The sequence below is a fragment of the Pipistrellus kuhlii genome, unplaced genomic scaffold, assembly GCF_014108245.1.
Source record: "Pipistrellus kuhlii isolate mPipKuh1 unplaced genomic scaffold, mPipKuh1.p scaffold_m20_p_10, whole genome shotgun sequence".
Lineage (NCBI taxonomy): Eukaryota > Metazoa > Chordata > Mammalia > Chiroptera > Vespertilionidae > Pipistrellus > Pipistrellus kuhlii.
In genome coordinates this window covers 21,788,569-21,816,163 of record NW_023425405.1, presented here as the reverse complement: position 1 = coordinate 21,816,163, position 27,595 = coordinate 21,788,569, and the positions used below count along the sequence as shown (strand labels likewise).

Here is a 27,595-nt window from a genome sequence, read left to right as displayed (position 1 = left end):
CCATAGGCCACACCTTTTTCCAGTCCTCTTCCACAGAGAATTCCACCTTCAACTTTTCTGTTACTTATTTCTACACCTCTTAATGACAAGCTTATAATGCTGTGGATTGGCTTATCAATTTTAGATATATTCTATTCATTTTCTATTATGATAGATATAGATTTAACTCTTTTAGACCCTACTTCTCCCTCTCTTCCTCTCCCAGATTATTACCATTTTAATTAAATCATTGATAAGTGATGATATAATTATTATTATGGGAATTTTATTCACTGTGAAGTTAAGTATGATTTTATTCTATTTTTAGATTAAATGTTGCATTTTGCAAAATAAAAGCAATATCTTTTCCATTTGTGTGAACTTCTGTGTACCTATTTTTAATTGATATCACATCTTTGCATGTCATATAACCCATGGAAACTTTTTTTTTTTTTTTTTTGAGTACTTCATCCTGGAGTTCTGTATCTTCCTGTTTCTTTCTGAACTCACTATTCTATCCAATAGTGAATGTTAAGTTGATGGGGTAATTAAATATAAGAACAATTTTCAGGATTAATAAATAGAAAGCAAAGTAGCTGATGAACTTCATATGATTAAGTAAAGGAAAATGAATACTCATAATGAAAAATAACTCAAATGATGATCAGAATATGAGCTCAGAGCATTGAGTTAATATTATGAGTTTATTATGATCCAGGTTTGTGCTACATTTTTTTCTATTTCAAGTTTCTGGCACAGAGGAGAACTTAAGACTCATCATGTAATAGATGAATATGACCAGGAGATCTGGGAGAACAAAAGGAACTCTAATTTTGATAACCTTACCTTAGGACTTGACTCATGGAAGGCACATCTCCTTACTATCAGCACTGGTTGGGCCACCTGTAAAGAAGGTGCTGAGTTCTGAGCCATGATTCTCTTTCCCTCCAGCTTGGACCTCAGAATAAACAGTAGGCAACCAGTTGTAAAAGGTGGAAAACGGAGACATGGGGGCCAGGGGTCCTAGCAGCCTGTCCCAAACTACACAACTTATCTAGGCTCTGGGGGAAAAGAAAGGTTATCTAAGAATATTGTTCAAGTTCAATTTTAGAATAATGCTGGGCATGGCTGGGCTGTAGCCTGCAGGCATAGGCATATGATGTTATCCAGTCAGGTAAACTTCCTTGATCTCCAAGATACCTTGGAGAGGGGTGAAAGAACTGGATAGAACAGCGTGCCTATCGTCACTGCAGCAACCACACATCCTTGGAAGCAGAGAGTGAATGAGATGACCTCTGACAAGTAGAGCGAAATGAGGAGAAAAAGGAGAGGAGAGGAGTACTGAATTAAGGTTTTCAGCTGCCTGAGGTGGCCAATGATTCTATAGTAGTACTGATGAGAATTTGAGAGAGAAAGTTCTCATCATCAGAGTGTTTGAATCCGCTTCTGGCCTTCACTGTGTGGGTTCACCTTCAGGCTTCTCCTGTGCCAGGAGGGGAGCTCTCCTCTTCCATTAGGTAGAGAAGAGCAGTGGGACTGGCTAGTTCATCTACTAAAGGAAGTACACTTCCTCCTCCATAGGCAAGGGCACTGCATCCCTGGAGATAGAGGGTGAAAACTAAGGAAGAGAGAAAGGAGAAGTAGATAGCTTTTGCTGCTCACCATATTCCCCTCTGATATGATTTTGTGTGACTATTGATAATGAGCCATGGGGCTGGGAGTGGGGAATAATGTTCAAGTATAAGTGCTTATGTTCTCACGTGTTAACTGAGTGCCTGTGACCTCAGTCTGATGTGCCTGCTCATGTGTCTGTTTTTGGTGTTTCTAAAATAGTCAGTTTCTTTCTGTACATGGATCTGTGGGTTCCAATACATGAGTGCTGACCATCTGCATCTCCGGAACTGTGTGTATTTTGCTTTGCCGCATTTCCATATGCTGTCCCTTGTAGTATAAGCCCAGAATAAACATCTGGCTGCTGGCTGATGCCAAAAAAAATCCTTGGGCTAGATCATTTAGGGCATTGGGCTAGTCCCAATATTGTTTTTGGATGATCTTTGAGACATAAATCTTTGAGACAGAAAATTAACCTTGTGACTGCTAGCCATGAAATAGCTATAAAAAAAGAAGGAATGGTTTCTCCAAACTCCTGAGTGAGCACCCCATGAAAAACACTTGGAGGATGATGATCCAGATGAGAGATGACTACCTGTCTCTCTAATATCATGATTTTGTTAGGGGATTGTACAGCGTAAGGTAAGAACATGCTCCTCACTGAGCATTGAGGGGAATAGCTCTGAATCAAAGAGGGAGAAATGTGAATGGAGGTGAGGCGGTCGGGATGAAGGATATATCTGTCAAGGTCAGCTGCACTGGGATCACTGCATAAGCCATACATCTAATGTCACCACCAGTTAATACAATTCAAAAATTCCATGAGGGTTTAGCCTATCATTAACTGTCCTACTTTCTCCATGAGCTCATTCTATAATCTGGAATGTCTGGGTTTCTGCAGGGAGGGGTGTAGGTATGAGGGAATAAGCTACTTTCTTCCGTGGAGGCAGTACTGTCTATTTTTTTGAAATATATGACTAAGGTATGGGGGAATCTTCTGAGTGCTGCCAGAGAAGATCTAGGTATGTGGTTAATGCTGATGACCAAAGCTGGAAGGATTGCATTAGTTACTAGCTGGAAGCTAATCACCTCCACCGCAGCAATTTGCTAAGAGTGAGTCTCCATATTCTTGATGTGTATGCACAGTAAAATAATCTGGGGAGCCTCACCCCAGACCTGTTAGTTATGTCAGAATTTCTAGGGGTGGCCTAAATACATCTTAGAAGTAGTTGTAATATGTAGCCAGGGTTGCAAAGCACCAAAATCATAGAACCCCTCAGTCTATAAACATAAACCCAGAACATTCAAGGGATACCTAGATATTGAAAGAGAAACAGAAAAGGAGATGATGTCTTCTTTGTCCATATGAGACACTGGATTTACACTCACCATATTACATTTTTATGATATTCAGTGGGCATGTCTAAAAACTGAGTTGGGCCAATGAGATATACTCTCTCAGGAACTGGAAGGGAGACACAAAGGCAATGGTTCAGAGTAATTTGGGGCATGGTGGTCATTATGAGTCTATGGTAAGTAGATAAACTTACAGACTTATCAGGTAGGAGAGACTCAGAGCAAATTGGTCAGGAGAGGGAATAAGATGAAAGAACAATTGGAGAAGCAGGAATCTCATGGGGGACAGGGGCAGAGGAGGATGGTCAGTTCTCAGAGATGCTATGATTTTTCACCTTGCTGAGTCTCTCCCTACATTGCATTGCTGAAGAATCACCTACACAGCGTGTTTTAGGATCTGAAGGAGAGGCCGACACACAAATGAAAATGCTATACAAGAAACATGAATTTAGAAGGCATTGGGGGCCAGGTGGAGCCTCTTTCTTAAAGAGACACACTGAGACCTGGGCTTATCCACTTTTTATTCAGTTTTAGCTACACACCTTGCCCTAGTAAAGCATGGCAAATGGGTAGCAGACAGATCATCTCTAGAGTCAGTAAAGATCAGTAAACATCAATAAGGCCCAGCAAACATTTACTTGGAGGCTGTCAGGTTAGGAAATTGCTTTGAGCTACCACTATCTCAACACGAACAATCAGTGCTAATGCTCAAGGTACATCAGCCTTCCACGTTCCTTGGTGTGCTCTGATGATAGTATTGGCAAGCAGTGGCTTCCCACATACTGGTAACTAGAACTCTGATTTAGAACCGAACCATAAGCGAGAAAGATGCTGTTTCCTCTCCTATCTTCAAGCCTGGCATATACCTGCCTCCCTGTCTAGAATGCCTTTCCCCTTCCTCTCTGTCACACAAACATGTAGTCCTGTTTTAAGAACAGTTTGAATGTCACTCCTGTTTGGTCCCCCACAACAAGCTACAGCCCACTCTTCTCTGACTCTTTACTGACACAGGATTTACTCTGATTTTATCTCTGTTTATTCCTTTACATGTTAAATTATAATGTTCTCTTTGTCTCCTCTACTCAGTTTTGAACCCCTTGAGGATAGAGGTTATGTCTGATTTATGTTTTTGACCGTATCTTAAAGATCAATTGGGCCTGAGTTTGCTGAACTTTCTGTTTTTTCATACGCTCAGAAGAGGGTTGACAATATAAATCTTTCCAGAACTGGATCTTAAGCTTGCCCCAGGTAATAAGTAATTTCAGCAGGTAATTCATTTTAAATATCTACTAAAAGCCCTTAGTAGAAACTTTTCCTCTTCTGTCTTCAAGCATAATGCTCTTATAGAAAATGTAAAAGGGATCTAAGACAAAAAATATTTATTAGTTTATTAAATGAAACCTGTTTTATTATTTAATGTTGATATGCTTACACAAACAATTGAAACAAACAAAAAAATAAAACAAACCAGTTAGCATAACTGCCCGAAACACGAGATTTTTGAAATAAAAATGTAATTGCTACTATAGTGACACAGTTGTTCTTATGCACAATGATGTGAATTGCATCAGTGGTTGTATAAATTCTTGCCACTTGGTGTCAAAATGGAACTGTATTTTGTATACCTGCCTGCACCAATTGTGTGATACCTTTGACCCTAACTTGAACTCCATGGACAGCATATACACTTCTTATTATAGTGGGAGTTTTTTTTTTTTTTTTTTTTTTTTTTTTTTTGTGTGTGTGTGTGTGTTCTTTGTGGCTGCAATCCTTGATTTATGACTGGATGCCTTCCAGAGCGGGTAGAGGGTCCTGTGCTATAATCCATTATTGTCCAATCAGAAAGCTAGTAATGAGCCAAACTGAACCCACTGAATTGAAAGTAGTTTTAAATGTAAAACCTTTCCTCTTATTTATAAAATATATCCTTTGTCCTCATTTCTATTCCCATTCTCCCCATTTTTCCTACCAGTAAGCAATCATTCTAATCTGCAGTGTCTATTTTCTGTATGTTTTTTGTAAAACACATAATGATGTTTTGTGTGAAAGTGCTTTTGTTTCATTTATTCTTTTAAATTTTTGAGAGAATAGTAGATTTACATGACTTTGTAGGAAACAGTACAGAAAGATATCATGTATCTTTAACCTAGTTTCCCCCAATGGTAACAGCTTGAAAAGATAGTACAATATCACATTTTGATAGTGTCATATACATAGGAACATATAACATGGCCCTGTAAATAAATAAAAATAACTTTATTTGGGGACAGCATCAGAAAAGATGAGAAAGTTGATGGGAAATGTAGTCTATAATCTGTGGTACCCGTGTCAGAGTTTCAACTTCACTTCTTTATTGTAACACCTTCCAAATTGCTTTCCTAGTCCAAGCTTACATGGTTCTTGCTCTGACTAAAGAAAATGGCAAGGAAATATGATATAAATTTTAAACGAGTGAGAAATAACAAATTTCATGAGAAGAAAACATTGTGTGTGTGTGTTTAAATTTATACTACACTTCCCTAGAGAAGAATGGGGTGAAGTTTCCCAATATGCCTTAGGGCTACATAAACCTATAACTGAACTAAAAACATAGTCTTCTATATTTTAATACTTATAATTAAACAAAACTGAAGAACAATAAATTTAGCTTAGGAAAAAAGTGTTCCATGTTGAAAGCTGATGCTTTGGAAAAAGTTAGTCAAGAAGTAGAGAATGAAGACAGAGATGGGAAATTCCTTGGTCCTCTATGAGGATCTTCTGCACATAGCCAAGGGGCTGATTCCTCTGATTTTTTGGTCATCTCCCATTTGATTAAAAACCCATGAAGTTTCAAAATGATCTACCTTTTACATTTTCTATGAGAGCATTATGCTTGAAGACAGAAGACAAAAATCTACCATTTTTTGGGGGGTAGATGGCCACCAGGTTATTGTTAGTTCTATTATCTGGTATTGAGAAAAAGCACAAATTATTACTAAAACTAATTATTTTCTCTTTTCCTTGTTATACACATTAACTACCACTGCTCTTATACACAGTGGTCTTGGTTTGGATGGTTTCAGGACAATAGAAAGGAAGTAGAGATGAGTGCTACCTGAGCTTGGAAGTCTGGGGCAAAAGAAGACCTAAATCTGAGTGTGACAAAGAATGCCTGAGAACTCTAAGGGGTGAAAGGGAAGGTAGGGTTGTATGAGGGAAAAGTAGGTACCTGGAAAGATGTTTATCAGCTAATTCTCAACTTGAGCTTCTATATGAGGAGAGATGAATGTGTTAGGGAGGGGTAGAGATCACCAGGCCCTTTATACTTATAAGATATTTGTGATTTTTGTTCACAATTGCAGTCTTCTTATCCTATAACTTGGATTTTAATTGTCTGGACCCCAATTTCCTGAACCAAAGCTGCTATTACCTTAAATTCTTGAACTTTCCATTAATTTACAAGTGTATGTCCTAAATAATATAAACTCATTTGCCAGGAAGCTACAGTCAGACAAACATAATTTTGCTGTAATAAGTGTTTAGCACCCTTTTGGGAAAGCCTAGCTCCTCCACAGCAATCTCACTGACAGGGTGTGTAATTATGGTGATAATAATGCCTCATTACTCTAGAAAGGGACTTGTAAGTAAGAGCTGAGTGAGGAGCCGCAGAGGCTGCCTCTTCAGGAGGTTCTGGGGGGTTCTTGGGATGAAGAAAATTCTTAATGAGCATTTGCTTCTCATTACAGAGTAATTTAATTTTATGAATATCTAAGAGCAGCAGTATATTAGCTCCTTTATTACTTCTCATGGATTTATATTTTCCTGCTAATTTCATTGTCTTCCTTCCTCCCAACCTCTACTAGTATAAGATGTGAAAGTGGGTCTGGCTCTTGTATAATCGAAGTCCCCAAGTCCTAAATGGAAGATCAAAATGAAATGGCATTAGTAATTGGAATATTTATGATAGTGGAAAGAGAGTGGCACATTTTTATACATGTTGGATGTAAGATGATGTAGTATTTCTAGGGGAGGAAATGACTAAGTAGTTCCAAAGAGCAAGAACCTAGCATGATGAAGGGGTAAACTGATTGCTTGATTAGAAACAGACATTCTATTGCTATGCTGAATGGGAGCATAGATAAGGGATGTACTTTGATCAGGAATGAGCAGGAAGCAGTTATAATGGAACTTTTGCCAGTGTCAGGTTTGTGAGTTTGATTTGAGGATTAAAAAGGAACACAAGTTAGGTTTGAGCTGCTGCTGCTGCTGTGTACCTTTGTTATCTGGAGGACTGTGGAGGAAGGACATCTGATGTATGGTCCAACCTTGGGTTCAAACCAATCATTGTGGGTAAAAGATCCAGGGCCCCAGTCATGCTTATCTCACAGAAACATGACTCATATTTCCCTTGAATTCTGCCTTCAGGTTTTTTTCTTCCACAGTCTCTACCCTAAGGCTATTTCTAGCTGGTAGGTCATTCATTTCAGAATAAAATAAAAAATGTTGTTTAATTTTGTTCTTCTATATTTGAACATGCAATCAACCAGCTTAAGCTCAGTGAGCTTTGGATTAAGACTAAAGGTGCCCCACCCTTACTATTACTAATGATTACATTTATGAGACATACTTTTTTTTTTTTAAAAATCATAGGCATCATTACTTTTCAGTTTTCTATTTTCACTTTGTAATATTTTTCATGAAAACAACTGTATGGACAAAAAGTGAACTATCGAGGGGCAAGGAATCCAAATGAGATACTTAAATGTTCATATATCAGAAGCCAAATGAACTTGACAATGTGAAAGGTGAGAGCACGTGTAAGGACATGTGCTATGAGTCTAGGGTACCCACATCAAACATTACCTATTCTCTGTTCTTTGGTGTTCAAACCCAGGTACCACTAAGCAGATGTGGGCCCTACAGTAAGGCTTCTTCTGTTTCATGGGGGAGAGGGGAAGAAATGAAAATACCAGTAATAGCCTCTTTATAGTTTTTTTTTAAAGGATCAAGCGAGACAGTGTCTGTGGGAATCACCTGATGAAAGTGTCATTACTATGAAAAAGAGCAAGTGACAGTGGAGGAAGAAGACTATATAATTCCATGAGTTTTTAGGCATTGGAGGTGATGTACATCCTTGGGTTGGTGGAGAAGTCAGGGAAGCTGGTCTTCTCCATAAGAATATAATTCATAAAATCACAAATAATGTGAATGTGTTTGTATAATTACCACTTTATAATTGTAAACAGGTACTCAGTTCCTTGTTTTGGTGTCAGTATTTTTCTCTGGTTACCGTGGCCATGATTCCTTTATCAGTGGCTTTCTCTCCCCTCACTAGCAACACAGGAATGTACATTTAGGATTCAAGTTCCTAAAAAGAGTCCCCGACAGAAGATGCTCTGAAGATCACGCTTAGGCAGGAGAATGAACCCCACACAATATCTTGACACTCAGGTCCTGGTCCTTTCTTTTTATCTAAAAGAGATGCTTTTACTATTTCAGCATTTCTCATTCCTAGTTTATAAGAAAACAAATCTGTTGGACCCAGTTTTGCCCTCCTGGGTAACCAGAAATCAGAAGAATTCTTAGTTCCTATCTTTGTTCCTGAATTGTCCGTGTCTAAAGAAACTGATGCCCAACTCCTTGCCCCCACTCTCTTTCCTGCTCATCTCAGAGCCCAGAGCCCAGCGCTGTCAGGGCTGCACTGAGCTCCATGTCCTCAGGAGACAGAAGGGATTGAGAGAGAGAGAGACAGAAGGGAGTGAGAGAGAGCAGTCACAGTTCCTCAGGAGCCCCCTGGGGACACACAGTCACCTGTCTGTCCCCTGGAGCTCACATTTCCCAAACTGGAGATAGACCTGGGATGTGCCCAAGTCCTCAGTGGAGGCAGCTGCCCCTTGGAAACCACTATCATGATCCTGTTCAACGTTATTGGAGACACAGACAGTGCAGAGGAGAGCTGGAGGCTTTACCTCTCCCATGCACCTTGGTCTCAGGTCTCCATCAGGAGTGGTTTAGAGCAGGAGGGAGGTGGAGTGTCTCCATCCCTGTGCTGTGCTGTCTTTGGTTACTGCAGACTGCCCCAGAGGTCCCCGGTTTGGGAACTGTTCCCGCAGGGAGTTTGAAAGTGACCTTCTTGCTCCATTCAATGCATTGCACTTGTCCTGTTGTCCACTGTGAGCCGGCCACCACCACCACCAAGCCCTGCATCTGGACCTGGGCAGAAGAATGGGACCTGGCACTAAGTGAGTCCCCTTGGTTTCTGCCATGCCCCTTTCATTGTCTTCATACTTGTCACACTGTGCCATTTTAAATTTATTTTCTCTCTGTTTTTCCAGCTTGGCTGTATGGCCTGGGACTAGTTTGTTCACCACTTTGTTCCTTGAGAGTATCCGGCACAGTCAATCATATTTTTATTTAAAAAAAAAATAATATATATATATATAATTGATTTTGTACAGAGAGGAAGGGAGAGAGATAGAGAGCTAGAAACATCGATGAGAGAGAGTCATCGATCAGTTGCCTCTTGCACACCCCCTACTGGGGATATGCTCGCAACCAAGGTACATGCCCTTGACTGGAATTGAACCCGGGTCCCTTCAGTCCCCAAGCCGACGCTCTATCCATTGAGCCAAACCGGTCTCGGCTCAATCATATTTTTCTGAATGAATGAATGAATGAATGAACAAATGAATGAATTATTCAGTTGCCTGTGTTCCCTTGCTTACTGTGCTAATACTCACTATTTTGAGTGTAACGATAGATTTCATCATAACAGGACTCTACTCCCTGAATTGGTCCCATCTTGCCTTCCCTTTGTGGATAAGCTAGGGGTTTTCTGCTCCTTCCTCAGTAGGCCTGAGCTCAGGGAACACTAGGTGCTTGTTTTTTCCTGATGTGTTTCTGACCTCTCCTTGAGACTTCATAGACCCTTGGCCACGTAGCTGAGGTCCTTAGTATCATTCTTTGTCTCTTTATTTTGCTGCTAGCTAGTTTGCTCACCCTAATGTGCTGTTTACCTATGTCCTTTGCCTTTCACCTACTCCCTGCAAAGGCCTGTGAACTGTAAGGGGATATTCAGGTATTTTTTTTCTACCCAGCCCTTTGTCCCATTTTCTACCTCATCCTTTTCCTTCACTTGAGAAGCCCGGCATGTCCCAGGACACCGATGATTAAAATCACTAATACAAGCAACTGTGATGGGACTGCTACTTTCTCTGCATTTTCAATTATTAAAAAAAGAAGTAATTTTTCTAGGGTGGAAAATATGTTTCAAAAGTAAAAAAGCATAGGAAAAATTCAGCCAGGAGACTTGAAAGGGTTGATATGGAGAGAAAGAGATGCAGGGAGCTTTTAACTGGGTTCTAAGTCTCTCAAGGATTATTAACACATAGGAAAAAGATTGTTACATCTGCTACTTGACATTTTAACAGAGATCTGACCTGGGAAATGTGTAGCATGAAGGATTTGGATAGAGATAAGCAGGATCTCTTACCAGTAAGGACCTTTACCAGGAGTAAAGGAGGGAAGCTGAGGACATACAGAGGAAGCTAGACTGTCAGGTGCACATAATGTGTGGCCCAGTCCAAAGCATGCACTAAATGGCCAGCCAGAGCCCTGGCCAGTCTGCCTTGTGATAGATAAGGTTGCACTGGGCCTGTTTCATGGGACACGGCATCATCTGTGATTGGAGAAGTTTAGTTTGCTTCACATTCTATAACAGAGGCTACCACAGAGGCTGCACTGAGGAAATCTCATCTGTAGAAGGTCCTGATACAGAAGAAAGTTATTTTCTGCATTGAAGTTAAATTTATTGATGTTAATTTTTCATGTATTCACCAATCAGTTTTGTAAAATAAAATCTTCAGGTGTAAATTTATTCAACAAGTAAAGCAGGTGCTAAAACCTGCTTCAGGTAGTCTGTTCTGAGCTGTGGGCTTCAGATCACTGAGTTGGAGTCTGTCTGGGGAGCAGTGGCTCAGGGTCTTGAAGCAACATGCAGGGATTGGCATGCTTTATGGATAAAGAGGGAACATGATAGGGGAGGCAAGATCTTCATCAGAAAGAGAAAATTCTGAGGGTGAAAAGTGCAGCAGACTGGAGAGGTTGGCAGGAGGAAGCTAAGTAGGGCTGGGTTGAGGGTGTGAAAGTGGGGGTCGGCTTGGAAAGGATGGTAGCTTGTCTAGCACGGGGTTGAGCGAAGCCTGCTGCACTGAACAGAGCTTTCCCGGCTTCAAAGTCATCCCTGAATTAGCACTTTCATGTCTGATTCCAGAACTCCAAATGATGTAGGTAGATAACAAAACCTCTGGATGTGATGTCCTGGAAACCTGTAGGGTAAGAAGGATGCTCTCTGGGTGGCAGTGATGCTGAATAAAACAAAAGAGGCCCATGGGTTGAATTCCTCATTCTTGCTCAAGGATTTATAATATATGTAGAATATGATACATGTCAGTATGAGGCTGAGATCACAGGCAGGGAGTGGAGAAGCAGCAGCCTTCAGCCCTGGTATCAAAGATTCCTTGGGAGAGATAGGGTACTAGGGGCTGGGCTTCTAACTGGTCCTGCAGGAACATTCGGGGCCCAGGTAAGATTCTTTCTGCCAGCAAAGGGACATGCTCCTTGCTGATGGGCAATACCGTGTTTCCCCGAAAATAGGACATCCTCTGAAAATAAGACCTACTTACAGGTTTCCTTCTGAGTGAAATATAAGGCATCCCCCGAAAATAAGGCCCCCCTAGGCTAAACATGAGAGATTTGGTCCACTGATTCTGAAAGAAATGGTCACAAGAAATTCACCAGGAAATTCAGGAATTGAATTGTTATGATGATGTTTCAGAAGATGATGACATGATTGTCATTGAATAAATGAGTAAATTCTTGATACTGTAGGATTCACAGTTTGTCTGGTTTGTGTTGACAACTACCGTACTACCATACCGTATACAGGTAATAAATTTCCTTTATTTTCATTTAACAATAAATGTGTACCATAATCTTCTTCATGGAAAAATAAGACATCCCCTGAAAATAAGACCTAGCGCATCTTTGGGAGCAAAAATTATTATAAGACACTGTCGTATTTTCGGGGAAACAGGGTAGCTAATCATGGGAATTTCCTCCTTCTTACATTCCTTAACTTACCACTTACTAAATCCTTTCTTTATTTACAGTCCTGTGCGGTCGGCTTTGAGTCCTGTGTCCAGAGATTGATATGGCACAATGTTTGAAAACATGGAACATTTGGCATTTGATTGCTGTAAAAAAAAAAAAAATAGGTGTTGTATTTAGAAAACCTGGGTTCAAACCCCAGCTGTCTAATTATTATTTATGGGATGCAGGGCTAAGACCTTTAAACATACCATGCCTGTGATATGTAGATGCCATATGTGATAGTTGGCATCTACATATCACAGACTTGTTGGGGTGTAGGAATCAGTGCATGGTGGGCACTCAGTGAGTGAGGTTGACTTACTCACTGCCCCTTATCCACAGTTCTGTAATCAAAGCTCCTTTACAACTGAATTTTCTTTTCTGATTTTGTGTCAGACTAACTAGGCAGCTAAATCTGATCTGACCTTATTTTATAGGCTTTATTTAATTTAGTATGAATATTCATGTATGTTGCTGCAGAAATAGTATTCTATTTGATTACAAGGTCCTGTCCTGACCCTTCTGGGATTAGAGTTTGAAACACCCCTGGTCTCATCTTACCTTTCTGAAAAGAAATTGTCAGGCCATGAGTGCCCCATTGTTTTCTGGGGAAACCCACAGTGAGCACGTACAAATCATCATAAAAAACATGAGTTTCCGTTTGGCAAAACTTTTCTTTGCAGGACTAGAAATGAAAACCCAATAAATGTACTCATTGATTTATTTCACTAAAATTTATTAAGTCTTAACGCTGTAAGATACATTGCTCAGTATTGTGAGGGCTATAAGGATGAAAAGAGAGCCCTGCCACTGACAAACAAGGAAACTAGCATTTTGGAAAAAGCTGGCACAAGAATAATTTTAATGTAAGTCAGACATGCTAACTTCCTCAATTTACATCTGAATAAAGGATGAAGCTTCACAAAATACACATTTGAGACAGTCCCAAAAGGGTGGGTAAGAATTCACTAGGCAGAAATGGCAGGACAAGGTATTCCAAGCATAGTGAACAGTTAGGAAAAAGGCATAAAAGCAGGGTGGAATTAACATTTGGAGAATAGTAAGTGGTCCAAGATGTGGGTAGCACAGAGTATGTGGCAAGAAGGAAGTGAGGGAGAGGCTGGAGAGATAGGTGGGCAGAACTGAGGAAGTTGAGGTTATCAGGGGAACTTTGTGCTTGATTTAGCAGACATGGGAAGGAATAGATGTGGTTGTTCTTTAAAAAATACTTTTTTGATCACTAAAATAATATATATTCATATAAAAAGAATTTGGTAAACAAACAAGAGAAATAACTGTAGCTATAGATGCACATTTATATACTTATAATTCACACTTGAAATAGCCATTGTTAATCTTTTTAAATGTATTCTTCTAGTCTTTTTCTGCATGAAAGAAAATGGCTAGCTAGTTTAATTAGTTGGTTTTAAGAGTAATGTATACATAAAATCACATTGCCTCAGTCTATTAAAAAAAAACAGCCTATGGACATAATATTTTATAAAAATAATGTAAATATAATAGCAGGATAGCCAATAGGATAGCCAATAAGAATGCTGTTGCAATGATTAAAGGAAACAAATCTATGAACTTGGGCTATAGAAAAAGAAAGGAGGACTGGATAAAAAATATTTCTAAGAATGGTAATTCAAGTAATTTAGAAGAGAGACAGAAAAATCAGAGTATCTTCCAGGTTTCAAACCTGGATGGCTTGGGGTTTGGGAAGTCACAAAAGTGATATTGACTTGGGATAAGGGAGGATTACGGGTGTATTTTTACACATGTTGAGTATGTGTAGAGGTCACCAGGCAGTTAGAGACATGGGCTGAGAACAAGCATACAGATTTCAGATTAATTTACATTTTCAAGCTTGCTCTGGTTAAGGGAGATAGTGAGTTTTAAAAGAAAAGAATAGAGAGATAAAAGAAGAATGAGAAGAAAAATATGGGGACATCCATACTTAGAAAGACAAAGAACCAAACAGGGACAAGTCAGAATTGTTGGAGAACTTAGAGTGGACTGTCCTTATAGAAAGGGGTGGAAATAATATAAAAAAATGGATTATTCATAGCCTGAAATGTCACAGAGAAATAAAAGAGGATGAGAATTGAGCACAGAAAAGAAGTAATGTATAAAGCACTTAGCACAGTTCTGGCACATGGAAAAAACTCAGTTAATAACAGGTATTATTATGATTAAAATATTATTAAATATGGAAGTTAGGAAGAGTTTACCAGAACCACCAACTGTCCTACATGGAGTTGGAATTTAACAAATGTGTTGCATGAAATAATGAATGATGGGATATAACAGAGGCAACTTTAGGAATGGTGATAATGTGAAGGTGCTAACTCCTAGATGTGCTTATCAGAAACAGGTATAAAAAATTAGACACCATTATTGCCTTTGCTCTTTGGGGAACTTTCGCCCTTTGGGAATGTCTTCTGGACACGGAGATTAATCATGCTTATAGGCAAGCATTCTTGGAGAGCTGGGGCAGCTATCAGGGAGCAAGGTCAAGAGAGAGGCTGATGGCAATTTCTCACTAATATTTCCTGGCTTTTCACAGATGATATAGAGAACTGGTGTCAAGTGCAATGAGTAACTTCAGCATTGTCAGTGAATTTGTACTCCTGGGATTTTCTCATCTCCACGAATTCCAGATCCTCTTGTTTGCTTTCATCCTATTGCTATATGTGCTGACATTACTGGGGAACCTGACCATTATCACCCTCACATGCCTTGATTCCCGCCTCCACTCACCCATGTATTTCTTCCTCTGCAACTTCTCCTTCATGGAGGTGCTGGTCACTTCCACTGTGGTTCCTAGGATGCTGGCAGACTTGCTGTCCACTCATAAGACCATGTCCTTGGTTGAATGCCTGACCCAGTCTTTCTTTTACTTCTCCTTGGGCTCCACCAACTTCCTGATCCTCACAGTCATGGCCTTCGATCGTTACGTGGCCATCTGTCGCCCCCTGTGCTACCCAATCATCATGAACAGTTCAGTTGTGTGAAGCTGGTGCTGGTCTGTTGGGTGGTTGGGTTCCTCTCCATCGTCTCCCTCAACCTGCAGAAAACACACCTCTGGTTCTGCGGCCCTAATGTCATCGACCACTACTTCTGTGACTCCGCCCCACTTCTCAAACTGTCCTGCTCTGACACTCGCCACATTGAGTTCATGGATTTCTTTCTGTCCTTGCTTTTTGTGCTGGACACCATGCTGCTTATTATGATCTCCTATGTCCTCATTGTGGCCACAGTCCTGCACATCCCCTCGTCCTCTGGGCGCCGGAAGGCCTTCTCCACCTGTGCCTCCCACCTCACTGTGGTGGTTCTGGGCTACAGCAGTGCCATCTTTATCTATGTGAGGCCAGGCAAGGGTCACGCCACACACCTCAACAAGGTGGTGGCCCTAATGACTGCAGTGGTGACTCCTTTCCTCAATCCCTTCATCTTCACTTTCCGAAATGAGAAGGTCAAGGAGGTCATTGAAGATATGAGCAAAAGGATCCTCTTCAGAGACCCAGCAACCCACAGATAAGAAGACCAAAAGGCGCCTGTTAAGTCATAGGCTTATGACCTTCCACTGTAAGTGGACATCTAAGTGCCTGGACTGGTGCTCTATGACCTCCTTTTTCTTACTGTCTCCTGCTCCCTCCCCTCCCAGAAGTCTCTGCTCACTCACTACAGAGAGCTAATGAACTCACATAATTTGAATGTCTCAAACAAGTGTCTGGGAGCCTGAGATGGTTAAGGAATGGATGAATTTGAGGGAGCTATGGAGTGAAAACACTGCAATAATATAAACTAAAAGAGATAATCTAAATAAAGCTTAGTCCGGGGTTTGGTCATACTAAGAGCCTAGTAAATGTGGCTATTATTATAAAATATGCTATTAGAAATATCTCTTCCACCCTGACTGGTTTGGCTCAGTGAATAGAGAGTCAACCTGCCGAATGAAGGGTCCCATGTTCAATTCCGGTCAAGAGCATGTACCTTGGTTGTGGGCACTTCCCCCGTAGGGGGTGTGCACGAGGCAGCTGATCGATGTTTCTCTCATTGATGTTTCTAACTCTCTATTCCTCTCCCTTCCTCTCTGTAAAAAAAAAACAATAAAATATATTAAAAAAACAACAACAACAAAAAAGAAATTTCTCTTCCCCAGTCCAGCTCTATAGTTTATTCAAATCCCTTTACATTTCTTTGTGTGCAACTTTTTTTTTTTTTTTTTTGATTGTGTGTGTTTCTTTCTCAGGAACTGACTTCAGAGTCTAGAATGGGTTTCTAAAAGTGGGAGTTTCTCTAAGAAAAGTAGAGAAGGCTGGTCTCCCCCAAAGAGAAGAAACTGTGTGCCTCCATTGGGATTGCCTTTTCTAGGATTGCACCTTTCCTAGGATTGAAGCATCACTCACTCCCAGGCTGCCTGCCCCCTTCCCCATCCAGGCCGCTAAAACTTCTTGCCTTTAAACAGAAGTGATTCTGAGGGTCACTTTCCAAGGCCCCTTATTCATAAAGTTAAAGTCCCAAGGCCTAGCCTTTATCCTTCTCATGTACTTGAGAGAGAAGGGAAGCTGGATCATTGCCCCAGACTGGCAGTGATCTAGTTTCTTCTCCCACAGGTCCTTTGGTCCATGTCCCAGGAAGGCCCTCTGAAGTTAGGTTTCCTGATAGCAGAATGGCCAGTAGATTACCAAGAGCCCTGGGTAGTAAAGCAGAGACCATAGAAGCCAGATGAGAAGGAGGAAATGAGTGTGATTGATGGTGTGTGTAATGGGGTGGAGGAAGGATGAGGGAAGATATTTCTTGAAAATCTGGGTGTGGTTGGGAAGTCATGGGAAGATGATGGGAGCAGGAACAAGTCTGGTGTATGATTTCTTATACCACATTGAACCTGGACTGGGCTGGTATTTGCAAAATAGAACAGAGTAGATACAAGCTTCTGAAGCCAGTTCTGTTCCAAGGATATTGAGAGGTGAGGTCTTAGTCTTAATATGCAGTGTAGTAACCACAAGTCACAGTAAGGGCTCACCACAGAGTACAGCTTTGAATAAAGGAAGTGATAGGAAGGGAAGAATGGCCCAGGATATACAACCTAGAGGCCTGAGTCTCCTGTTATTACCAGATAGCTTAATCTCCAATTAAAAAAATATATATTTTAAACAAACACAAAAACACAAAAACCTATCACGGGACAAGTTTCTATTTGTGGGCCTCTCCAAAAGTGGGCAGATCCCTCCCCCCCCCCCAACATATTTTATTGATTTTTTATAGAGAGGAAAGGAGAGGGAGAGAGAGTTAAAAAACATCGATGAGAAACATCAATCAGATGTCTCCTGCACACCCACTACTGGGGATGTGCCCACAACCAAGGTACATGCCATTGATCAGAATTGAACCCGGGACCCTTGAGTCCACAGGCCAATGCTCTATCCACTGAGCCAAACCATTTAGGGCTGGGCAGATAACTGTTGATTCTGTAGTAAAAGCCAGCAGGGAAAACAGTTTTACATCCTGAGAACTTTTTCTCCTCCACCTCTCAAGGGGCTAATTACTTACCCTCCTTACAAACTTTGTGAAAAAAACTGAAGAACTAAATGGAAAGCAATTATCTCTTTCTTATATGCAAACACTTTCTTTCCCTTCTCCCCCTAAAATAATCAGCACACAAATCCACTCAGATTTTCCCCCTGAGAGACTCGCTCCTGCTACTCTCATCTCTGCACACATTCCCTTCTTAAAAAATTAAAAATAATCAACTGCCTGGAGCAGCCTATTGCCTATTTTTCATAGTGTTCTCTCTCAAGAGGAATATCTGACTGGTCAGCTTGGGAAAGGTATAGCTTGCCGTGGGTGTCCACAGTAATCAACTCATCACAAGAGAATCACACAGGTACACATTCTTATCAAACTTGCCTATGGTCCTTTACTATTCAAAGTGTGATCCTTGGAATAGCACTGACATTTCCTGAGAGCTCAGGCCTACCCCAGACCTACCAAAATACAGTCTGCATTTTATTTTTATTTTTAAAAATATATTTTATTGATTTTTTACAGAGAGAGGGATAGAGAGCTAGAAACATTGATGAGAGAGAAACATCGATCAGCTGTCTCCTGCACACCCTCTACTGGGAATGTGCCCGCAACCAAGGTACATGCCCTTGATAGGAATCAAACCCGGGACCCTTCAGTCCGCAGGCCGACACTCTGTCCATTGAGCTAAACCAGTTTTGGAGAGTCTGTATTTTATAAGGGCCCCTAGGTGGTTCACCTGCATCAATATTTGAGGACCACTGATTCAGATAATGTGCTGGTGGAACTTGCAATTAGGAAATTGTGTAAGAAAGTCCTTGTCTCAGTGTCAGGGACACCAAGGGCACTGGAAAAGGGAATCTGAGGATGTATTTGCCAACAAATGAAGAAAACTATATATCCCCTTACAAAAATATTCAGCCACCCTTCCTTAATGATTTCTATCCCAGGTCTTAATTCTGGAAACAGGGACCAGGATTTAGGCCTCATGATTTTCATCCTAGTCTGACTTTACACTGCTTGAGAGTATTTGGCCAATGGCTTAGCCTCTGAGTTACTTTTAGAATCTTGTGTGGACATGACCTAGAAATGTTTTGGTGCCACACATTTGTCTTGATGTGATTAGGGACTCCTGGGTAGACATAACCCAGAAAATTATTTTAACATCTTTTCTACCTCACTGGAAGCAAACTTGGAATTCTAGTTCTAAGTCAAAGGGGCTGTAACTAAGTCTCCCCAGGAATCTTGCAATTCCATGAGGCTAATTGAAAGGCTGTATGTGGGTCATACAGGTGCATCTCCTCAGATCACGCATCCCAACTACAATACACATCTCAGGTAGGCACGGAGGCCCTGTTTGAACCAAATCTAGAGATGGAGCACTCACAACTGTGAGGCAGGCCATTTCTTTGCTGCACAGTTCTAACTTTTAAGATGAAACCCTTATGTCCAGACTCAGTGTGACTCGCCGTAACATTCACCCACTAAGTTCTGTAATTTTGAGTTATACAGGCAGACTAGAAAATAGATGAAGAAAGCTACATATCCCCTTAGAAAATATTCAGATTTACAAGTGAGATATGGCCATTAAACAATTTCTAGACCTCTCACCTTCCACAGTGCTTTCTCTAGTCCCTGTTGTTATGCGGGTCTTAGAACTGGTACTAGGTCAGACGACTAAGACAGAGTACAGTGGAGTATCTTCTTTTCATGCTTTGTTTACTACATTTCTATTACTGTCAATTAAGGTGGCATTCTATGTTGTAGGTCAAAGTGTTTATATTCCAAATTTATCTATAAATCTCTAAAGATTTCTGGCATTTATTGATCATCTACTGTGTTCTAGACACAGAACATACAAAGATTTGGAAGTCATGGTGACTAATTGAAGGAGCATTGCTCTTAGTGTGGGAAGACAAAACTATGTGTTGGTTACCATTATATGCAAAGCACTCTGGGAACACAGGGAGGAAGTCCCTTATTCTCTTTGGTTAAATTGAAGGTCTTTTGAAACATGGTGTAGTTTGAGTTGAACTTTGATAAATGATGAACAACTTTACAGGTTGAGAAGAGGAAAAGTGAATTCCAGAGAGAGAATACTGGATTTGTAAATAGTATAGACATAAAAAATGATACACTGTTTGGGCATGAAAAGGTGGGAAATGGAATTAATGAATGGACTTTCTGGAGAGTGGTCATGGCTGTCTTCACTAAGCAGATCTAACTCTTGGGATTTGTAAGTGTCCTCTGAAAGGTGCTTCACTCACTGAAATCTCAGGACATATCTGACTCCAACAAACCTTGTGGTGGGTACTTGGGCATTCATGTGAAAGTCTTTGTCTGCTAGGGCGATAATATTGTATTCACAAAAGATATTTTAATTACCTTCAGTGCTGGACTTTTAATGCTTTCCAGTTTGAAAATGACCTAAATAAGTTCAGAAAGAGCTTAGAAATAATTCCCTTAAAGGACAATTGCACAAGGTTTGCTTACATAGTACATGGTACACATCTAATTCAGGGAAAGGAGAATGAATGGTGCTGCCTTGAATTGGTGATAAGATCTGGGAGAAAACCCATAGGCATATGCTATCATCATGTTCTTGAACCTTGATTATTAATTTTTTTAGGAATTAAACATAGTCATTATTAAAATCAATAAAATAAACTTACAGTTTAAAAGAGTCTACTAAAAACAAAGATAATAAAAACTTGAAATGTCTAATTATTTTACTATATTTTATCTTTATCTATGCAATGGTGTTGTTTGTGTCACTTATATAACTACTAGAGGCCCAGTGCATGAATTCATGCACAGGTGGGGTCTGGCTGCCTTGGCCCCAATTTGGGCAGATAGGGGCTGGGCCTATGGGTAAAGGAGATGGCGGAAAGTTGGCCAGCCATCCCCATGCCCTATTGGGGTGGGGGGTGTGATCAGGGGCAGGCCAGCTGGGGGGAGGGGCTACAGGCCTATATTGTGGTGAGGCGGGCTGATCAGAAGCAGGGCTGGCAGAGGGAAGGGAGGGGGCAATTGGCCAGCCTGATCCACTTTTTTTTTTTTTTTTTTTTTGGCTTAAAATGCTCATTTAATGTATGAAAAATACCCAAACAGTACAAAAGATCAATGAAATCAAGAGGTGGTTCTTTTTTTTTTTTTTCATTTTGCATAAAGGATGGTTTTAATACCTTACATTTCAAATGAATTACAGAATAGAAACCATTCCTGGCCTCATTTTCCAAAAGAATTACCCCAGCAAGTATTTTTTCTGCTGCTCAAAACCCGAACGTGAGCTTGTTCATCCTAAGATCCTGGGACCACAGTTCTTCTGACACTGCTTCCGGGGCCACTCGGTGCAGTGGTGGTGGAGGCACACCAGAGCCCACCATGGGCCCCATTGGCCAAGTTACCTTTTCTGCCTCAACAGCTGGCTCCATTCTTGATCAGAATGCAAGAGTCTGATCAGGGGCGGCTGGCAGGGGGGAGGGGCTGAGAGGTTGGCCAGCTGGCCCCACCCCCTGATTGGGCTGGTTTGCTGGCCACAGTTGGCATCATAGTGACTGGTTGTTACAGATCATTATGGCCATTATGGTCACAGGCTTTTTATATATAAAGACTAGAGGTCCAGTGCATGAATTTGTGCATGGGTGGGGGGTTCAGCCAACCTGGCTCCAATTGAGGATGATGGGGACTGGACCTGTCAAGGGGAGGAGATGGCAGGTGGTTGGCTGGCTGGCCTGCCTTGATGGGAACCCAATCAGGGCTGGGACAGCTGTGGGGAGGGCCTGTGGATGATTGGCCAGCAGACCTTGCCCCAGTTGGGGTTGGGGGGCTGATTGGGGGATAGTGGCCAGGGGGAGGGGCCATGGGTGGTTGGCTAGCTGGTCCTGTACCCTGTTGGGGAAGGGGAGGGCTATCAGGTGTGGAGCCAACCAGGGGGAGGGGCTACAGGTCTATTGTGGTGGGGCCAGCTGATTGGGGATAGAGTCAGCTGATCAGTTGGCTTGGGAGAAGGGCTAGGGGGAATTGGAGGGCATTTGGCTGGCCCACCCCACTTTTGATTGGGGTGGAAGAGTTTGATTAGAGTGGGCAGGTTCTGGGGTAGGGCCACAGGAGCTTGGTTGGCCGGCCCCACCCCCTGATTAGGCCAGTTTGCTTGATGGCCACAGTGGGTGTCACAGCAACTGGTTGTTGTTGATTTTGGTTGTCATAGTTGCTGGCTTTTTATATATACAGATAGTATAAATACTGTATAATAGTGTTCTGCTGAGCATGTCTTAACAACTCCAAATTCAGGGGTATCATGTTGGTAGTTTGACATGATTGGAGTATTGAAGCCATCAACATTGGCAAATGGTAGAAGTCAGCTAATAGTACAACTAGATAGCTGGTAGGTAAACATTTACCAACAGACCACTGGATCACAACCACCTTTCTTCAATATTTGTTAAATTTTTTTTGCAAGGATTATATTTATATTGGGAGATTTAAAGCTTAAAGAACTGCTAGACTTTGTTTTGTTTAATCCCTTAACCTTTTTCCTATATAATTTTAATCAATGTTGCCCCAATAAATTCAATAAAAACAAAACAAAACAAAATGACAAAAAAGGAGAAGTGGTGAACTAAATTGATGTGAATATGGTCCTCTATCAGCAACAGTGAAATTTTTTACCTTAGTCTTTGAGGAATGTTGCACTTCATCAAACTTCTGCATGCAGGGTCACTAAAGGACCCAGACCTGACTTTGTTTTGAAAAAATGATTTGACCCCTAGCCAGTTTGGCTCAGTGGACAGAGTATTGACCTGTGGACCGATGGGTACTAGATTCATTTCTAATCAAGGGCACATGCCTGTCTTGCAGACTTAATCCCCAGTAGGGGCCATGCAGGAGGCAGCAATCAATGATTATCTCTCATCATTGATATTTCTATTTCTCTCTCTCCCTTCCTCTCTGAAATCAATAAAAACATATTAAAAAAATGATTTGATTCTTTTATCTTTCCCCATCAAAACTTTCATATCTATTTGTCCTCCAACCTGTAAGTAATAGATCTATGTTTTTGATTCCCACCAGGATTTACATGCATGAGAATATATTCTTGTGTTAGCCATTCAAAACCCTGCCCTTTTAGTGATTGCTTACTAGAGCACTGCATCTCTGAGGCTGGAATGCCAGACAAGTGGAGGGTGGGTGGGAAGGTGGGGAGTCATGAAACCCCACCACTGATTCTACCTATATTTAAATTAGTTCTGGGTGTTACAAACAATCTCATCAGAAGAATTATTTTTAATTTTTTCATTTATTCTACAAATATTTACTCTTTGAGCTGGTGAGGAATGAATAATTAGAGAAAATAAATCCATTGGTACAACAGCAAACATAAGAGTCACTGCTCTGATATGTAATTGGAGGGGACAAGGTTTTCAACCTAAGGTGAACCTCTCTTTTGGATGAGGAGCATCTTAGCAAGAAATAAATGAATTTTTCAGAAAGTCAGAGAAAAGGGCACCTTGATTAGGAAGGGGTTAGCTTGGGGTGACACCAGAAAACATAATGAGAACCAGGGGGTCACTAAGGGAGTCACTTTCCCAAAGCTAGGCAATCTGTATCCACCAAAGGAGCCCCGTTCCCTGCCTTGTTTATTTCCACATAATGGACTTTTATAAGTACCACGTGCTAACCGATTGCACCACTGGAGCTTCTCCACATAATTGACTTTTAAAAAGCTTGATATTTGCAATAAATTTGTAGATTTGTTGTCTTAAACTTTAAGACTTAAAGTAACTGGCGCTAGTAGTACTTTCTTGATAAGTGAAGTCATCATAGTTTACTGCAAAATGTAGTTTGGTAAATTAAAATGTATTTGTAGAAAGAATTTGGCAGAATATTTGAAATTGGGGATATTTTTTAAAAATCCAGGATAGATGAAAGCTAAGAGAATGCAGTGACTCTGAGGACCAAGTTACTGGAATATCTAAAGATTTTTAGCTGGGGGAGGAAAGTGATGAACCTAATGTTTAATTCCAAAGGGAATAGGCTTTCAGGAACATAACACACACACACACACACACACACACACACACACACACACACACACTGGCATATCGCTGATCAGAGAACATGGCCTGGCTACTTTGCCTTGAATAAAAGCCATGTACTTTCTTGTATTGAAAGCCCCACTCCTGGCTCCCCAGACTCCGGGCTACTTTCAGAGTTATTGCAGCTGCTAGTGGGTATAGGGAGCATGCCCATGGTGGTCTATGAGAGCTTTGGTAAAGACAAGGGAGCACTGGGGACTCACTATAGTTGTCATTCAGAGGCACAGAGGGACAAACATCTAAGGAAACTGACAGAGTTCTTCCCATCCAGCTGTCCTCTGTCTCCTCACAGAGCTCCTGGCTGGGTCCCTCAGGCTCATTCTAGTGCCTTGGGAAGGCCTTTCAGCCTCTGCATAGCACAGCCTTGAATGTCTCATTGCAGAGGGTGAGGATAAAGGGGTTCAGAAAGGGAGTGAGGACTAACGTCACCAAGTCTACAGTCTCATTGACTTCCACAGAATGTGCCTTGTCAGGCCTGTCATATAGGAAGATGGTACTGCTGTAGCCAATGAAGGCCAGGGTGAGGTGGGACCCACATGTAGAGAAAGCCCTCTGACGGCCACTGGCAGAGGGGACCCACAGCACAGTGATCACAATGTAGCCATAGGAGAAGGGGGTCACCAGGAAGGAGCCGAGGACAAAGGCTAAGGCCATCACGAAGTCCCAGAATTCCAGCAGGCTGGTGTCTGAGCAGGATAGCTGCAGCAGAAGTGCATTGTCACAGAAGAAGTGGTTAATGATATTGCCATGGCAATAACTAAGATGAGTCCAGGAGCTACCATGGCGAGGAAAGGAGCTACCTAGGCCAGCTCATCAAAGTGCCAAAGCGCAGTGGGTGGCAGATGGCCACAAAGCAGTCAAGGGCCATGTCTGACAGGATGAGGAAGGAGGTGGATCCCAGGGAAAAGTAGAAGTAGAACTGGACCGGGCAGTTCCTGAAGGAAATGACCTTGTGGGGGACCAGCAGGTCTGAGAGCATCCTGGGCACTGTAGTTGTGGTCGCCAAGATCTCCAGCAAGGAAAAATTGCCCAGGAAGTAGTACATGGGAGTCCATAGGTGGATGTCAGCTCTGACAGAGACTGTCATGAAGGCAAGAAGATCAAGCACGAGGAAGGGCCCACACAGCAGAACCTGCAGGTCACCGAAACATGAGAAGCTCAAGTGGACAAATTCAGAAGGGTGGCTTAGATTTGTCATGATCCAGGGGCTGGGTCCTGCAGGGAAAGGAAATGAGGAACAGATGGAAAGGCGGACATAGCAATAGATTAGATAGATAGATAGGTAGATAGGTAGATAGATAGATAATAGATGAGAGAGAGAGAGAGAGAGAGAGAGAGAGAGAGAGAGAGAGAGAGAAAATAATTGACTCCGAAACATAAAGAGAACAGGGTGAAATAGGCAAGTAGGTGGTCAGTGATAAACAGAAGGGCAGAGAGAGAAAGATAAAGGTAACAACATGGGAGTGTGAGAATCAGGGGAGTTAAGGAGTCATAGAAGTAAAAGCATAGGAAGGCATTAATAAGGTGAAAGAAAAACACAGAGGAGCAGATTAATAAAGGAAGACAACACAGCAACAGTCATGGACATTTAGGAAGAAGGCAAATAAGAAAAAAATAGGAAGAGCAAATATGTGAGAGGGAAAAACCAGAAAAAGAAAAAGACAGGGAAGAGGAAACACAGAAAGAAAGAGAATTAGTGTGTCTAGAGTGTGTGTATTGTAGGGCTCTGTGTCATGACCCAGAAACTGTGTCCTTTCAAATCTTTCTATGCTGTCTCTCTGTTGAGGACTGTCACTCATGCAAATTGTTCCAACTAGGATCATGCAATTAATGAAAAGTCACAGGGTTTTTTTGTGTTTTTTTTTTTTTTAAAAAATATATATTTAAATTTCTTTCTTGATTAAGGAATCACATATTTGTCCTCAATCCCCCATTCCAATCCTCCACCTCCCTCCTATTCATGCCCCCACCTCCCTATTGTCCTCGACCACTGGTCAGGCTCATATGTTTGCACATAAGTCCTTTGGTTGATCTCTCTCTTTCATCCCCACCCTCCCTTTGAGGTCCAGCAATCTGACCCATGGCTCCTTATCTCTGGGTCTGTCCTTGTTCATCAGTCTATGTTGTTCACCATTTCCCCTAGACGAGTGAGATCATATCCTACTGGAAATATAAGATTAAAAAATGAGACAAGCAATAATCGCTATGCTGAAAGGCATAAGATTGTTTTAGAGTAATAAATTTGACAGTAAAATAGTAGACAACTTTTCAGGCTAATTTAAATTGGCTAATTGAAATAAGTGAATATCCTAGAAAAACTAATTGCACTGGACAAAAAGCTGTTCCTAAAGTATTTACTAAAATTTTTATTGGTAGTTCATCTCAGGATAAACTTTCACAACAGGAAATGAACCTAAAGCAGTCATATTATTGTGCAAAAAAATTAAAATTTAAAAGCTATCAAGACCATGTTATAAAATTTTCAAAAGCCTCCTAATATTTAAGTCAAAAAAGGGGGAAAGTAGAAGAATATCATGTAAGGAAAAAATATCCTGACAGTCACAGTTTTGAGTCAATAAATTTCTTTTATATATATATATATATATTTAATTGATTTTTTACAGAGAGGAAGGGAGAGAGATAGAGAGCTAGAAATGTCAATGAGAGAGAAACATCAACCAGCTGCCTCCTGCACACCCCCTACTGGGAATGTGCCCATAACCAATGTACATGCCTTGACCGGAATTGAACCTGGGACCTTTCAGTCTGCAGACCGACGCTCTACCACTGAGACAAACTAGCTTCAGCGAGTCAATACATTTCTTTAGGGAGATATTCTAGTATTATTTGCAAAGATAGAGAGCAGAAAGGACATTGGGGGTCACAGAAATAAGCCTCAGGACCAAGCAACTGCTCTGCCAGCAACTGGAAGGTCATCAGCATTCTGCCTAATGGGGCTGCTTTGCTGCTGCAGTCTTCTCTGTGCCCTCCTGACTCTCCTCACTTTCACATGGTGATTGGTGGAGGTATGACCTTGGACTGTGCTTGAATTCTGGTGTGACACTTGCTTGTTGTGGAGTATCAGTCTGCTCCCCTTTATTACTTCCCTGTCTGGACCTTTACTCAGCTATAAAATGAAGCTAATTAAATAGTACTAGCTTCCAGGGCTGCTGCAAAGATTAAATGAGTAAACTACCCGGCACATGCTAGGGGCTCAACAAGGAGTTCTTATCATTGTTCTCATTGTTCTTGTTACAGCTACCAGGGAACTCATATTGCCTTGGCCCATCATCCCTTCACCTTCTTTGGGGCCAACATGTATGAGAATGTGTGTGTGTGTGTGTGTGTGTGTGTGTGTGTGTGTGTGTAAATATTTCCATAGCTTTACAATGTTCATTGGAATTTTAGGTCACTGAAAGTATACTTTTTAAAACTGCCAACTGTCCAAAAAAAAACAAAAAAACACCCCCACACAAATCAGTACTGTGTGTAGGTATACTATAGCTTTCTCTCTGGCCCATAAAGGCTGCACCTGAGACTGTGTCCTCAGCACCAGCAATGGCATTCCAATTTAAAGAAGAGAATTTGTCCCTCCACCAGTTTTGTACCCATCTCACTGACAAACCTTAACACTAGATCTAAAATATATACCCAGCCCTGATGACATTCAAGCCCACCCTTATGTCTGCTACAGAGCTTGTCCCATATGTAACTCTAAGTCACTAACCTTAGTCTCTAAGCAGTGTCTCCTTCTAGAATCGCTCACATTAAGTAATCATCTCTAGAGATTCTTTCCTAATCGGTCCACTCTGTGACATGAACAACATGAAATATGTGGTCCATTGCTGTTGGGAGGGTGTTGCAGCTGGCAGGGGTGTACTGAGGCTTCT

General features: G+C 41.3%; 2 protein-coding genes across 2 annotated transcripts; one reads left to right on the top strand and one right to left on the bottom strand.

The window, feature by feature from the left end:
- Nucleotides 1-14,601: 14,601 nt before the first annotated feature.
- Nucleotides 14,602-15,619, top strand: LOC118714567 (olfactory receptor 6V1-like). Its single transcript, XM_036429944.1, is given in 2 exon segments — nt 14,602-15,081; nt 15,084-15,619. Coding segments are annotated over 2 exon segments (945 nt in total). The 5' UTR covers nt 14,602-14,672.
- An 8,402-nt stretch (nt 15,620-24,021) lies between these two features.
- On the bottom strand, nt 24,022-24,903 carry LOC118714566 (olfactory receptor 6V1). Its single transcript, XM_036429943.1, is given in 4 exon segments — nt 24,022-24,056; nt 24,059-24,481; nt 24,484-24,507; nt 24,510-24,903. Coding segments are annotated over 4 exon segments (876 nt in total).
- Between the last annotated feature and the right edge of the window lie 2,692 nt (nt 24,904-27,595).